The 16,760-nt window shown below is 43.4% G+C and overlaps 1 protein-coding gene across 1 annotated transcript; it reads right to left on the bottom strand.

Moving 5' to 3' along the window:
- Positions 1-10,387: 10,387 nt before the first annotated feature.
- Positions 10,388-15,880, bottom strand: LOC136883144 (cuticle protein 16.5-like). Its single transcript, XM_068229609.1, has 2 exons — positions 15,869-15,880; positions 10,388-10,945 (listed from the first exon to the last, which is right to left on the bottom strand). Exons 1-2 carry the CDS (start codon positions 15,878-15,880, stop codon positions 10,388-10,390), a joined length of 570 nt encoding a protein of 189 aa, XP_068085710.1.
- Positions 15,881-16,760: the final 880 nt, after the last annotated feature.

The raw sequence follows: 16,760 nt of genomic DNA, 5'->3' as shown, positions 1-16,760 counted from the left end.
GCGTGAAAATTGGTATTTGGAATTTCCTTTAAAAATAAAGAAACACGTATTTTTTCTTTTCGGAAAATCCACAAAAAAATTCAAAAACTGGGTACATTTTTAAGATGAGTATATCTACAGTAACTTATATCTCAAAAACCTAACATGTTACAGACTTCAGCTCTGCCAGCGGATTGGTGATCATAGCCCCAAAAGGCAATACCACAAATGTAGTTTACCAAGAGTTTCTGGGGCAAATGAAACTCAATTTCTCGGTGAATTCTTATACTTAACCCCAGTAACGTACCCTTCCCTGGCTATGCCCCTGGCTAGAATGCGCTAAATAATGATGACCAGAACACTATGGCACTCGGAGCGAAAATGAGAGGAAGTGGGGCTAGCAGGCAAGTGCAACTTTTGGAGCGAAAGGAATAGTATTGCGGAATTTCCCGAAGTTATTCCAGCGGTCATTGTCTCAGGGGAGGCTTCCTCTCTGGGTGGGGGTGGTAGAATAACACCCACGGTATTCCGTACCTATCGTAAGAGGCGGCAAAAAGGGGCCTTAGCAGCTCTCAATTTGGGAGCGTGGATTGGTGACCACGGGGCTCTCAACTTGGTCCTGGCATTGCTTCCACCTACTTGTGCTAGGCTCTTCACTTTCATCTATCCTATCCTACCTTCCTTGGTCAACTCTTGTTCTTTTCCGATCCCGAAGCCTAGGGAGTCTTTCATTTCCACGCCCTTTGTAGCCCTTGTCTTCCTTTGACCGATGTCTTCATTTTTCGAAGTGTCGAATCCTTTCCATTTTTCTCTCTGATTATTGTTATACTGGTTGCGACTCATTGGCTGAATGGTCAGAGTCGAGGCCTTCGGTTCAGAGGGTACCGTGTTCGATTCTAGGCTGGGTCGGGGATTTTAATCGTGTTTGATTAATTCTTCTGGCTCGGGGACTGGGTGTTTGTGTTTGTTCCACCACTTTCCTCTTCATATTCAGACAACACACTACCAACTACCACAGAAACACGCAATAGTGATTACATCCTTCCATATAAGGTTGGCGTCAGGAAGGCCATCCGGCCGTAAAACAGGGCCAAGTCCACATGTGCGACACAGATCACACCCGCGACCCCACAGGTGTGGAGGAAGAAGTGTGTTATACTGGTTGCCCAGTTGTACTTCCTCTTAAAACAATCATGGTCTGGGAGCGATTGTCACTGATGGCGAATGACATAATTATATTCGCTTGTATTCGGGAGATAGTGGGTTCGAAGCCCACTGTCGGCAGTCCTGAATATTCGCAAAAGGAAAGACATAACGAGTATTAAACCAGATCCTCTGCAATAGCGGGCTGAGCTAGAGTGTGTTGAAGTGTCTTGACACGTTTATTAAACTTGACTGAGCACTTGAGCAGCTATTGGTCTTGGCGGTCCAGTTTATGAGTTTTAATTGGTGTTCACATGATTGCATATCTGATTAACCCAGATTGAAACTGGTAGGAGGAAAGGAAAAGGAAATAAAGAACTGCGTAAGATAATTATTAGTGAAATAAAAAGTCCAGTGAGTTCAAGGTTTTAACAGTCTAAGCTACGTAATTCTGAGGCTGTTCTCGGAAAGTAGGTAGATAATACAAGAATCAGTTGGAGCGAAACTCAGAACTTATGGTTGTAATACCTGTGGAAAACTACGGTTTTCTTCGATGGCATTTGTTGACCGGAAGTTTAATTGAGACGAATCACTTATTATACTGGGTGAATCAACTGCTCGAACCAATATGGTTTCATGTAAATCGCGATTTTATATTATTATTATTATTATTATTATTATTATTATTATTATGTAATCATTTTACCGTCCAGGGTTGGTTTTTCTCTCGGACTCAGTGAGGGATCCCACCTCTATCCCATCTTTACCGCCTCAAGGGTAGTGTCCTAGAGGGTGTGACATTTGGTCGGGGATACAACTGGGGGGGGGAGGACCAATACCTCGCCCAGGTGGCCTCACCTGCTATGCTTGTGGGGGATGGGTAGATTGGAAGGGATAGACAAGGATGAGGGAAGGAAGCGGCCGTGACCTTAAGTTAGGTACCATCTCGGCATTTGCCTGGAGAAGTAGTGGAAAACCACGGAAAAGCACTTCGAGGATGGCTATTGCTATTTTGCTTTACGTCGCACCGACACAGATAGGTCTTATGGCGACGATAGGACGGGAAAGGCCTAGGAATGGGAAGGAAGCGGCCGTGGCCTTAATTAAGGTAGGTACAGCCCCAGCATTTGCCTGGTGTGAGAATGGGAAACCACTGAAAACCATTTTCAGGGCTGCCGAGAGTGGGATTGGAACCCACTATCTCCCGGATGCGAGCTCACGCCTGCGCGCTCCTAACCGCACGGCCAACTCGCCCGGTCTTCGAGGATGGCTGAGGTGGGAATCGAACCCCCTCTACTCAGTTGACCTCACGGGGCTGAGTGGACCCCGTTTCAGTCCTCGTACCACTTTTCAAATTTCGTGGCAGAGCCGGGAATTGAACCCGAATCTCTGGAGGTGGCAGCCAATCATATTAAACACTATACCGCAGAGGTGGAAGCAGTTTTATATATATCCTGAAAATATCTGCCCTTCCGGTACACACAGTAAACACAGTAAAACGGATATATTTACGGCCTACACATTTTTTTTTTTTGCTAGTAGCTTTACGTCGCACCGACACAGATAGGTCTTATGGCGACGATGGAATAGGAAAGGCCTAGGAGTTGGAAGGAAGCGGCCGTGGCCTTAAATAAGGTACAGCCCCAGCATTTGCCTGGTGTGAAAATGGGAAACCACGGAAAAGCATCTTCAGGGCTGCCGGCAGTGGGATTCGAACCCCCTATCTCCCGGATTACACACACACACACACACACACACACACACACACACACACACACACATACAAAATCAGAAACTGTTGTGGCATAGCGTTATTAAGTAATATCAATCACGAGTGCACTCTCTAAATGATCTGTTATGTAAATGAAACGTCTGTGGAGCGCGAAGTGGACATTGCGACTGTGTTAAAGCTATCACATGCGCTGTAATCTACAGACTGTGCAGTATAATGCTGGTGGTAAGAACAAGGCGAACGCTGCGATACGCAAGTCTTACACGTGATAGATTGGACTCGGGGCAGGGATACTGTTTTATTTTTCATATAGGCCTATTTACTTTTTTTTTTTTTTTTGCTAGTGGTTTAACGCCGCATTAACACATCGAATGGCAGGCAAATAGTGGGGCTGTACTTTCATTAAGACCACGGCCGCTTCCTTCCCACTCCTATCCTTTTCCTATTCCATCGTCGCCATAAGAACTGTGTCGGTGCGACGTAAAACAAATTGTAAAAATTGTAACACATCGAAGGTCTTTGGCAGTGCAAAGACGGGCAAGTGATAGGATTGAGAAGTTAGTGACTGTGGTCTTAATTAAAGTACACTCCCAGCATTTGCCTGGTGTGAAAATGGGAAACCACAGAAAACCATTTCAGGGCTGCTGACGGTGGGATTCGAACCTGCCATCACCCGAATACTAGCTCACAGCTAGTAACTATGCGGCTAATTCACTCGGTTTATTTACTTTTTATCGTCTCTTAATGTACGTGATAGGCCTATAACCTCTTTTATGAACATTTTCAATGAATGTGTATGTGGCGTTAAGAAGGGCCGATATGTTGTCAGAATAGGACGAAGACGGGATAGGTAGTGGGGGAACCGAACTGCACTATTGATAGTTACTTACGTTAGCAATCCCTCTATGGATGGCAGTGGTAGAATAACTCCCACGGTATCCCTGCCTGTCCTAAAAGGCGACTAAAAGGGGAAGCAGGGGCTCTTAACTTGGGAGTGTGGCTTGGCGACCACGGGGCCCTTAGCTGAGTCCTGGCATTGTTTCCACTTACTTGTGTCAGGCTCCTCACTTTCATCTATCTTATTCGATCTCCCTTGGTCAACTCTTGTTCTTTTCCGACCCCGATGGCATTAGAGAATTCGAGGCCTAGGAAGTCATTTTCACGCCCTTCGTGGCCCTTGCCTTTCTTTGGCCGATACCTTCATTTTTCAAAGTGTCGGATCCCTTTTATTCTTTCCTCTCTGATTAGTTTTAATAGAGAATGGTTTCCTACTTGTACTTCCTCTTAAACCAACAATCATGACCACCACAAAGAAGGGCTGATATGTCATTAGGGTCAGACGAACGCAGGATAGGTAGTTGGCGAAAACCAAACTGCACTAGCAATAGCTATTTACGCTAGCAAGTGCTCGAAGTGATGACCTGGTTGGATTATGCACCTTGGGCACGCCACTGAATGGATATTCTAGTGCGCTGTAGCAAAGCCGGTGTTATTAATCTGTAGGTTTCAGTGATGGTTTGTCGAAGGTGTTTGGGATCTTCTGGATCCTGGGAGGTGATCTGTTTGTCTCAAATCCCCCAAAAGGAAGAAGTCTAGTGGCTTTAAATCTGGTGACTTGGTAGCCAAGGGACAAGTCCTCATCTTTTTGTCCATTTTCTCGAATGTGTCTCATGGAGATGTTTACGATCGGCTAACGTCCAGTGTGGAGGAGCTCCATCTTGTTGAAACCACATCGTTTAATCACATCGACTCGAACCTGCCAAGTTGGGCTAGGAAGGCCAGCGCTCTACCATGGTCGGTCACTTGCTTTCTTGGCTTACGCTGCCTGAACCGTCAACGATAGACCCCAAATGTAAGCGTAAGAATTGTAGAGCATAGAAACCTCTACAAAAAAGTCCCCGATAGTATGTACTTATTTCGAACCGGTTGCCCTCTAGAAGCGATTTTACGTTATAGTCCGCGGTAAAAAAAACATAACTCCTTGAGGTTAAATAAATATTTTGATATAATCCTCGAACTCCTCATCGAAATAACTTGTTTGACCTCCTCCACTATTTCGTAAGGATTACAATAACCTTGTCAGGACATTAATTTCAAGAATGGTTCAGAAGTTATGACCGTTTTAGACTGTAGTGGTAATTCGTTCCCTGTTGTCTCCTAGCAAGTTGCCTCTACCTCGCCGCTAGAGGTGCTAGTGTCGCTCCAGCTATCAAGTGGATGAACCTTGCTCTTATTAGAGCTTCGCGACTGTAATATCAGACTGTGACCATACCTTCACTCCCCACTGCTCTTGATAGGCTGCGTATCGCACCCAATGGGGATCATCAACAGTCCAATACAGTAATGCATGTTATGGCAGTTAACGGTACCATAATTGTGGAATCGTAATTCGTCCGAGAACAGGATCTTCGACAGCATTTTCCAGATTTCCTAGCAGTCACTGATAGAAATTCATTCGAGCTTCAACATCCCGCTCGTGGAGCTGCTAGTTTAGCTGTAGATAGTATACGTGATATTTATCTGCATGCAATATTTGTTGTACGGAAGGCTGGCTGATGTGTACTGTTGGCCAATTGTCCGTGTGGGTTGTTGCGAGCTGTGTCCAGAAGAGCCTCCTCATTGTCACTGGATGTTGCGGTCTTATTCTCGGCCAGGTAGTATATTCTTAAGTGTCCCTGTTGTTCGTCAGCTGCGAAGAGTCTTCGCAGTCGGATGTTGCCTGTTCAGATATATTTTCTGATACCGACGTAGTGTCTGGCAACGAATTTTCTCTTGCTTCCCCGTAGATAAGAAACATGTTGACGTCCAGTATTCGTCTGTGGAATATATGGCAAATGACTGAAGTGTAGTATGCGTCGCTTACGTTTGACTGCTTGTGTTTAAACATCGATATAAACACTTTTGTAGGATTCGAATATCAGTTCTACGTTTCGGTAATTGGTAGGCTAGCGTTTGACTGCTACGCCACAGCTGTGAGTAGACTTGTCCTAAGAATGTCTTATAAGAGTACGTTACTCTCCAGTTCGCTGTTCTGTACGCTCCCCACGTCACTTCATCGTAGTTTTAAACATTAATTTCGCGTTTTGCTATACCCGGTCAGTCATTTGGCACGACGTCTTGGTATAGTTACATGGTAGACTGACGTACGATAAACGATTGAAAGTCCGACTCGTTGGCTGAACGGTCAGCGTACTAGCCTTCGGTTCAGAAGGTCCCGGGTTCGATTCCCGGCCGGGTCGGGGATTTTAACCTTAATTGGTTACTTCCAATGGCACAGGGGCTGGGTGTAGGCTATGTGTTGTCTTCATCATCATTTCATCCCCATCATGACGCGCAGGTCGCCTACGGGAGTCAGATAGAAAGACCTCCACCTGGCGAGCCGAACCCGTCCTGGGATATCCCGGCACTAAAAAAGCCATACGACAGTTCATTTCAACGATTGAAAGGATGTCATATATTTGAACGGTCTATACTCAGCATGATGATAACGATAACATAGTGTTCAGAATTTTTTGCAGGATGTGTTTACAGTGCATTAGTACCATACGGGATGCTAGCAGAGAAATATCGACCTCACGAAGATCTCACGTTTGTCGGGCAGAACAAAATGTTGACTCACTTTGTAGAACTGCCTTAGGTCTTGGGGATTTTCATCTGATTTCATAACCAAGATAATAATAATAATAATAATAATAATAATAATAATAATAATAATAATAATATCGGGCGAGTTGGCCGTGCTGTTAGGGGTGCGCGGCTTGCATCCGGGAGATAGTGGGTTCGAATCCCACTGTCGGCAGCCCTGAAGATGGTTTTCCGTGGTTTCCTATTTTCACACCAGGTAAATGCTGGGGCTGTACGTTAATTAAGGTCACCGCCGCTTCCTTCCAACTCCTAGGCTTTTCCTCTCCCATCGTCGCCATAAGACCTATCTGTGTCGGTGCGACGCAAAACAGCCTGTAAATATCTTGGTGTTATTCGACAGGAGTAGGCTATGCACTGGCAGCGGGTTTCACCCTCTCCCTGGTTCATCATCATCCCACATCCAGACGCGCAGGTTGACCATGAGTGTCAAGTACACAGATCTACACTAGGCGAGCCGAAAATGTCCTCGGACATCCCGAGGCTAAAACCCATTAAATATACAATTAAATAATCAAAGACCCCACTAAGAGCCCTCGAAGTACAAGAATGGAAGTTCCTGAGAAAGATAGTAGGACCAAGGATCCTCTCAGATGGAAGGCGGTGGTACAAATCAAACCGTGAACTCTACCAAAACAAACAAACAAACAAACAAACAAACAAACAAACAAACAAACAAACAAACAAACAAACAAACAAACAAACAAACAAACAAACAAACAAACAAACAAACAAACACACACACACACACACACACACACACACACACACACACACACACACACACACACACAAGAAAACGGGTGGCTTGCTACGGACACCTGTATAGATTTGAATTCCGACAGGCTGTCCTATATGCTCCAAAGTAACCAGCAAGAGATGGAGACCTTAAGAAAACTGGATCCCTGTAGAACCAGCAGGTAGAGAAGGATCCTGGAGAACTTAATATTAATACTGCAATACTAATTAACAGAAGTATACAGTTCGACTGTTAAAACCGACCCTTCTAACATTACAAACCACAATGAGACCAGGAAATTGTCCGAGGACCGCAAGGTAGAGTTCAACAAGAAAATGAAGGATTATTGGGCCAACAGGAAAGCTCAGGGTACCAGAGGAAACCAGCAATCAAATCCGCCATTAAGAAGCGGCAAATATCGACAACAAGACAGCTAAAGCACAAGCAGCGTGGTCCTTAGGCAGCCCAAAGAACTTTAAAAAAATCGAGTGAGTTGGACATGCGGCTAGGGTCGCGGGAGTTGGTGTGTTCGTATCCCACCTTCGGCAGCCTAAAGATGGTTTTCGTGGTTTCCCAGCTTCACCAGCAAATGTTGGGGCTGTAGGCCTACCTTAAATAAGGTCACGGTCTCTACCTTCCCATTACTCACCCTTTCCCATCCTTCCGTCGCCAAAAACCTTCAATGCGTAAGTGCGACGTTCAACCACTAGCAGAAAAAGAAAGTGTTTACGCTTAATCTTGTTTCGTTTTGGGGAGATCAACGCCATAGAAAGGGAGAGGTGCAGTAAAGTATATACAGACAAGAAACACTTCTACTTTTTAAAATATAAATAATTTATTCAATAAATTAAGAAAATGTGCAACATTTCGTTACATATGTTGCAGTACACACAGGCAAAATAATAAGACAGGCATGGTCTGTCTTGGAAGGAGGAGAATAAGAAGAAGAAGAATAAGAAGAAGAATAAGAATAAAAATAAGAAGAAGAATAAGAAAACAAAGAAAAAGAAGAGGAAACAGAAGAAGGAGGAGGAGTAGTAGAAGAAGAAGAAGTAGTTCATTTTCTCCATACATTCATTCTGGCGACACCTGAAACAAAGGAGAAAACAACGGCATAAGTTTTAATGCAGGACATAGTTCTAATTCGTTATTATTGAAAATGAAAATCCACAGCCTGTTTCCAGTCATTCGACCGGGTCAGGAATGGAATGAATGAAGCCCCATCTGGCGGCGAGGATAGGAATTATGCCGGCTGCCGAAACCTGTCGTACTCCTCTGGGGCAATGATTAATGACTGACAGATGAAATAACATTATATTAGAGAGTGTTCCTGGAATGAATTATGGCAGGGAAATCCGGAGTACCCGGAGAAAAACCTGTCCCGCCTCCGCTTTGTTCAGCACAAATCTCACATAGAGTGACCGGGATTTGAACCACGGAACCCAGCTGTGAGAGGCCGGCGCGCTGACGCCTGAGTCACGGAGGCTATTAGTTATTAGTATTATTGTTATTTTCTAAATTTATCACCATTGCCGTTTTCAGTTCCTTCAACTTTTACTTTCTACAACTGTAATATCGGGAAATTCAAACAGGTATAAGTTGAACAACCAACAAGTCATCATCACCGTCGATCAATCAATCAATCAATCAATCAATCAATCAATCAATCAATCAATCAATCAATCAATCAATCAATCAATCAATCAATCAATCAATCAATCAATCAATCAATCAATCAATCTTCATAGGTCTGCATTGAGGACTGTCTCCCAGGTGGCAGAATCCCTATCAACCTTTACGTCGTAGTCCTTTCTTAAATGCTTTGAAATAACTTTGATATTTATCGAACATTTCCTTTGATGAATTATTCCAGTCCTTAATTCCTTTTGCTATAAATGAATATCTGCCCCAATTTGTCTTCTAGAATTCCAACTTTATCTTCATACTATAATCTTGTCTACCTTTAAAAGCTCCACTCAAACTAACGACATTTTACGCCTTCTCTCCAGTGACAGCTTGGGGCATATGCCTTAGTGAGCAGCCCGTCTCTTTACTTCCGTATCTTCCCAGCCCAAAGTTTGCATCATTTTCGTAACGCTACTCTTCTGGCGCGAATCACCCACAACATATCGTTCCGTTTTCTTTTGGATCTTTTCTACTTCTCGAATTAAGTTATGCTGGTGTGGGTCCCATATACTGTAAGCATACACTTATTGGGGCGTTACCAGAGATTTATACGCCCTCATCTTTACATTCTTACTATAACACCTAAATACTCTCCTAACCATATGAAGAACGTGTAACCTTTATTTGTTGTTGTCTGGGTTATCATTCCATAGTTTGCTTTGATGCAGCTCTACATGGCACATTATCCTGTGCTAACCTTTTCATTTCTACGTACAGTAACTTCTACATACATCCTACACCAACTCTAATTTGATCGTCATATTGATACCTTGGTCTACCGCACCGTTCTTCCCGCTTTTCTCTCAAACACTAACTGAATAAGCCCTGGATGTCTTATGATGTGTCCTATCATTCCAGCCCTTCTTTTGGTCGGATTTCGCAAAATATTTCTCCTCTCACCAATTCTATTCAGTACCTCTTCATTCGTGATTCGATCTATCCATCTCACCTTCAGCATTCTTCTGTATCACCACATTTCAAAAGCTTCCATTCTATTTCTCTCTGAGCTTTTTTTTTTTTTTGTGCTAGTTGCTTTACGTTGCACCGACACAGATAGGTCTTATGGCGACGATGGAACAGGGAAGGGCTAGGAGTAGGAAGGAAGCGGCCGTGGCCTTAATTAAGGTACAGCCCCAGCATTTGCCTGGTGTGAAAATGGGAAACCACGGAAAACCATTTTCAGGGCTGCCGACAGTGGGGTTCGAACCTACTATCTCCCGAATACTGGATACTGGCCGCACTTAAGCGACTGCAGCTATCGAGCTCGGTACTCTCTGAGCTAGTTATTGTCAATGTTACTTTCACACACGCTCCAGGTGAAAGTCTTCAAAAACTTTTTTCTAATTCCTATTTCAATGTCTGAAGTGTTGAGAGAGTTCAGGCGTGTTTAACATTTGGACAGTATGTATGGCAACTGACTGACAATGAGAGATGTATTTTACTTACTTGTATCACGTCCAGATGACTTAACCGTACTTGGCGAATCCTACAGCGGGGGCGGCGACGGCATGAGCAGCGTAACCCAGAGCGGGGGCGGCGTAACCCAGAGCGGGGGCAGCAGCATAGGCAGGAGCGGCATAGCTGAGCCTACCGACGGGGGCAGCAGCATAGGCAGGAGCGGCATAGCTGAGCCTACCGACGGGGGCAGCAGCGTAAGCTGGGGCGGCGATGGCATGGGCAGCGATGGCGGGGGCGGCGGCTACGGCTACTCTAGGGGCAGGGGCAGGGTGGTAGCTCAGAGCGGGAGCAGCAGCGACAGCGGGGGCAGCATAGCCGAGCCTAGCGACGGGAGCAGCGTATCCTACAGCGGGAGCAGCGGCGTATCCTACAGCAGGAGCAGCGTATCCTACAGCGGGGGCGGCATATCCTACAGCGGGAGCGGCGTATCCCAGAGCGGGGGCAGCGTATCCGCCATAGCCAAGACCAAGAACACCACGCTTGTCCTGCTTCTTGTCAACGGACACCTTCTCTTCCTTCTTCTCCTCGGCGAGGGCGCATACGGCCAGGGCAAGAACGAAGACAGCCTAAGAAACAAGAAAATCTGCTTAAAGTAACTGTCGAACAAATATATCCTGCTTGCGAAAATGAAAATAAGTTAAAAACCACCAGACTGCTGTAAACACAATATAATATTTTACTCATTACTGTAAATCGTTTGGAGTCCATGGTCCTTAACGGATCAAGTCTTTAGTGGTCTGACACCGTGATTAGCCGCTTCGAGTCCCATTGGTGGAAAAAACGTTCACAAGCAGGGTAAGAGTTGTAGAGGTATACGATTTCTAATCGGTTGATTTCGAGCCACAAGCTTAGTTTCAATTTCAAACCTCCCGCAGGGTTAATGTAGAATGAGGGCATATTATGCTGTTGATGGTGATTCTTCCGTCGGGGATGAAGACGTTAAGTCTTGAGCAGACCCCTTGGTGTTATTCGACAGGAGCAGGCTATGTGCCGTCACCGGGAGTAATCTTCTCCCTACCTCACTGTCATCGTCATTACACACCCCCAGAAGCGCAGATCGACCATGGACGTCAAATAGAAAGACCTACAACAGGCGTGTCGAACATGTCCTCGGATATTCCTGACACTAAAAGTCATACGATAAATAAATAAATAAATAAATAAATAAATAAATAAATAAATGAAAGTAAGGGGATAAAATAATGAAAAATGGACAATGTATTTTTGAGTATTAGGTCGCAGGAATCTTCAACTTCTATGCCACTAAGCAGCATCGATAGATCGCGTACTGCTATAATAATGCAGTTTTACGCCACTTAGTAATGTATATAATTCTTGTCGTAGTTTTATCTGTGTTGTGATAAGCAGACCGTATTTCGAAATGGAGAGTTTGGCTATTCGGCTTCTTGTCTTGTTCTATGAGCTAAAAATTGAAGAATTCTACAGAAATATGATCATTATCGGGATATGGCTGTAGAATGTGTATTTATTGTCGGGTCAACTGTTCTTCACTATGTTGTGGCTATCAGGGAAGACGATGAAAATGAAAATTCACGACCTGTTTCCCGTCATTTTGACCGGGTCACGAATGGAATAAACGAAGCCTCTCGCACTCCTCTGTAGCAATGATTAAGGACTGACAGATGAAATTAAATGCTGTATTGCGTGTTAAATAGTTTCTGGAAGATGAATGAATGAATTAATTAATTAATTAACTGAGAACTTAGATACTAACAATAAGATACAGATGACTTACTTCAGAAACTGGAGTGAATATTTTTGTGAATGGTCATTTTTTACCATCTTATCCACTATTCCATTATTTAACCTTAAAGGACAAAATTTAAGCCATTTACACATTTTCAATGAATTTCAAGAAATTGTTATTCTGTTAGTTCGGTTTTGAACCCCACTTGTGCCACGGTGGATTTCAAATCTGGTGTGAGTTGGAGCAAAATAATTCTAGTCAGACTCGTGAGAACGACGGGGTCGGTGAACATTTTGAAACCGGGCGAGTTGGCCGTGCGTTTAGGGGAGCGCAGCTGTGGGGTTCGAACCCACTATCTCCCGAATACTGGATACTGAGCGCACTTAAGAGACTGAAGCTATCCAGCTCGGTAGTTGAGGTCTAGCTTTTCGCTTCGTAACGTGAGTGTCCATGCTTCGAAACCCTGTGACCTTGGGCATAAATGAGATCACGTAATATTATGCCTCTGGCCACGTCCTAAACTGAACCAAAGGACACGGTAAAAGATTTGGATAATATTGTACCGTAGGCCTATGCACATTTTAAAAAGTCTTTTACTCGTAAATAATGGTCAAATTCATGACGTAACTTTCACTTAGATGAGAAAAATGTTTTGAAATAGAGAGGTATATTATGTTCGCTTCTTGAATTTTGATTTTTTTTTTTGATGGCGAATAGGAAAACTTACTTAGATAGCACAAAAGAAGATGAAAATGGGGAGCAATTCTTTTTTAATATCATATTATCAGTGAAGGAATATGACTTTGGTCGTGATGATTGTTGTTTTAAGCAATAAATCAGGTAGTGTATTTATCATCCTAAAAAAACATGTCCTTTGTTTAGATTCAAGACTCGGCTTTTATAATAATCACACACAATAATAATAATCACATGTGGCCAGATTTTCAATTATAAAAGCAATTCGTTGCAAAGCCATTGTCGGTTACACTTTTCAAACACGATCATAGTCAAAATACCCTATTTACATAGCGAAGGACTTTTTCCTTCAGAATGACAGACGCAGTGAGACTTTTTTATAGCACAAGATAATTTTGCGAACTGAAAATTTTCCCGAGATCCAACATTGATAACTGTTATGTTATCCTTCTATTTGGTTATGAAAAGGCCGGGATAGTATCTTACTTTCAGTTTCCAATCACTGTTACTAATTTCAAAAGTTATAATTAAAATAGTTAATATAGGCATCGCAATAACATATTTATCACAAATTATTTTAATCCTGGCCAGTATACGTTGGCCAACGGTCGTAACCGTGTTGAAACACCGGATCCCGTGAGATCTCCGAAGTTAAGATTTGGATGGGTTGCCACGCGCTGTTGGTGGGCGGTAAGGGAATGGAGGAGCGGAAAGGAACTGGCCACCCTACCGAACGTAAACTCCGGCTCAGGCACACCTCTGCGGAGGTTCGGACCAGCCTTCGGGCAGAATACACCCCTAGTATACGTTGGATGTTTGAAGTGAAATATCATGTCCTTGTGGTCCTGTTTTAATCTGAAATGGAAGTCTCGAGGCTATGTTCACGGTATCAACAGTTTCGTAAAAATACGAGTTTGCTTACTTGTCGACAGTATTAATCCATTAGCAAGAAAGTGACATTTACATTGCTAGGAATTTCAGAGCTCTAAATTCTACTTGTTGAATACAATGCATATCCATAGTAGATGAGGATAAGCTATTGTGGAGTGATTCCAGCACCTATAGTTATAATCTGTACTCATATGCAATGAAGTTACTTAATTTCTGTACCTTAAATTTCTTCTTCTTAATCTGTTTACCCTCCAGGGTTGGTTTTTCCCTCGGACTCAGCGAGGGATCCCACCTCTACCGCCTCAAGGGCGGTGTCCTGGAGCTTCAGACTCTAGGTCGGGTATACAACTAGGGAGGATGACCAGTAACTCGCCCAGGCGGCCTCACCTGCTATGTTGAACAGGGGCCTTGCAGCGGGATCGGAAGATTGGAAGGGATAAACAAGGAAGAGGGAAGGAAGCGGCCGTGGCCTTAAGTTAGGTACCATCCCGGCATTTGCCTGGAGGAGAAGTGGGAAACCACGGAAAACCACTTCAAGGATGGCTGAGGTGGGAATCGAACCCTCCTCTACTCAGTTGTCCTCCCGAGGCTGAGTAGACCCCGTTCCAGCCCTCGTACCACTTATCAAATTTCGTGGCAGAGCCGGGAATCGAACCCGGGCCTCCGGGGGTGGCAGCTAATCACACTAACCACTACACCACAGAGGCGGACACCTTAAATTTATCGCATTAAACGTGGAAAGTGTATCACTTAAGAGAATGTGAATTTGAGATATAATCTCACTTCTATTTTGTTCAACATCTTAAGATTCAGACGAAATACTCCTTCATTTTCTTGCTTTGAAATACCCTTAAAATAATTAAATTTATTAAAATTATGGTTAACATGAGGGTGAGCAAAGCCCAACTGAATTATTTTTGAAAATTTTGCTTTCCAGTTTGTTGACTGTTGGGAGTTTTGTATTGTGTTAAATGTACTTTTGTATTGTGTTAAATGTTAAAAATTGCTGTTATAACGTGATTCATTATGTGCCCAAAATCTAACAGGGACTTGGAAAAATCCATCAGTTTTCTTGAAGATTACGAACACGAATTAAAAGAACTTGGAGAAAGAATTAAGATAATCTCCGACTATGTGACTACGTTGAAATTATATTCGAATAATTCTCTGTTCAATCATCAGCCAGTCGTCACTTATCTGCATTTAGGGCAGTTGCCCAGGTGGCAGATTCCATATCTGTTATTTACGTAGTATTTTCTTAAATAATTGCAAAATATTTGGAAATGTATTGAAGATCTTCCGGGGTAAATTATTCCAATCCTCAACTCCTCTTCTTATAAACGAATATTTGCCCCAAATATCCTCTTGAATTCCAATTTTATCTTCATATCGTGATCTTTCCTACCTTTGGAAACACCGCTCAAACTTATGCGTCTACTAATGTCATTCCACGCCATATCTCCACTGACAGCTCGAAACATACCACCTAGTCGAGCGGCTTGTCTCCTTTCTCCCAAGTCTTTCCTGCCCAAACTTTGCAACATTTTCGTAACGCTTCTCTTTTGTCGGAAATCACCCAGAACAATCGAGATGTTTTTCTTTAGGTTTTTCCAGTTCTTTCGAATCAAGTTTCGAAGCTGCAGGCTTATATTGTGAAAAATACTCATAATAAAAACAACTGATTGATTGGAACAAAGCGTTTTAAGTACGTATAATGCACTTGAAGTCTTTAAGAAACATATCTATAACGAACTGAAAGTAATTGCTCAAGTTCTGCACAGGGCCTTGGAATTGTACGACAAGTTTCATGTGACTTTTAAGAAGGCCAAGACTTGCATCCGGGAGATAGTAGGTTCAAATCCCACTATCGGCAGCCCTGAAGATGGTTTTCCGTGGTTTCCCATTTTCACACCAGGCAAATGCTGGGGCTGTACCTTAATTAAGGCCACGGCCGCTTCCTTCCAACTCCCAGGTCTTTCCTATCCCATCTTCGCCATAAGACCTATCTGTGTCCGTGCGACGTAAAGCCCCTAGCAAAAAAAAAAAAAAAAAAAAAAAGGCCAAGAAAGATACAAAGCCTTCTGTGTAATACGTCAGGTGAGATGCTCACGCTTTGGCCAAGTTTTAAATAGCTATTTCTCTCTATGCCAATGGTCTTGCGTTCACTGATTCGAACTGTGGAACTTTCACTTACCAGAACCTTCATGGTGGAGATAGTTGTAGTGGTGTTGGCTAAGGTAAGTTAACTACTGCTGATTCGATTAGGAACTGATTTCATGAGTGGTTCGGCGCTCATTTTATACCCGTCTACCGAAACCAAACTTGCAAGCATCCCTGTCCATTTCCTTTCGCTGAGATCAGGCCGACAAGCCACGCCCTACGGCTCGGTATTGAGTCACCGCAACCCCGGGAGTGTACCGAGTTGGTTGCATTGGAATTGCTCAATAGTCGCGTAGCTTTGTGTTTGCATTCGGGAGATGGGGGGTTGAAGCCCACCTTGGACAGCCCTGAAGATGGTTTTCCGTGGCTTCCCATTTTCACACCAGGCTGTAACTTAATTAAGGGGAGTCATGACTGAAATTTTAAACTTCTACTATTTACCACTTATGAAAACCAAAATTAAAACACAAGCACATATTAATAAGATATGGCCCCACACAAAATTTGATGTATAACTTACTTAATTGGTTGCAAAGCTATTGACTAATAATTTTTATATTTATATGTTGCATGGAAAATGTTCCTTGTGGCACAGTTCTCATTTTTGGGCTATAATTTGGCTGACTTGTCAAAAATAGTCACATATTTAAGAACAACTCCGCGTTTTGCAGTCAAATATAAACTATTGGAAATGTGATTTTTTCTGTTTTTCATTCTTCTTCTTATTTCCCTGCCACTTTTCCCCACACCTGTGGGGTCACGGGTGTGAAATGCGCCGCACATGTGGATTTGGCCCTGTTTTACGGCTGGATACCCTTCCTGACGCCAACCCTCTATGGAGGGATGTAATCACTATTGCGTGTTTCTGTGGTGGTTTGTAGTGTGGTATGTTGTCTGAATATGATTAGGGGAGTGTTGGGACGGAC

This window comes from Anabrus simplex, chromosome 11 (assembly GCF_040414725.1).
Source record: "Anabrus simplex isolate iqAnaSimp1 chromosome 11, ASM4041472v1, whole genome shotgun sequence".
In the NCBI taxonomy this organism is placed as follows: Eukaryota; Metazoa; Arthropoda; class Insecta; order Orthoptera; family Tettigoniidae; genus Anabrus; species Anabrus simplex.
This window is presented reverse-complemented; position numbering and strand designations above follow the sequence as displayed.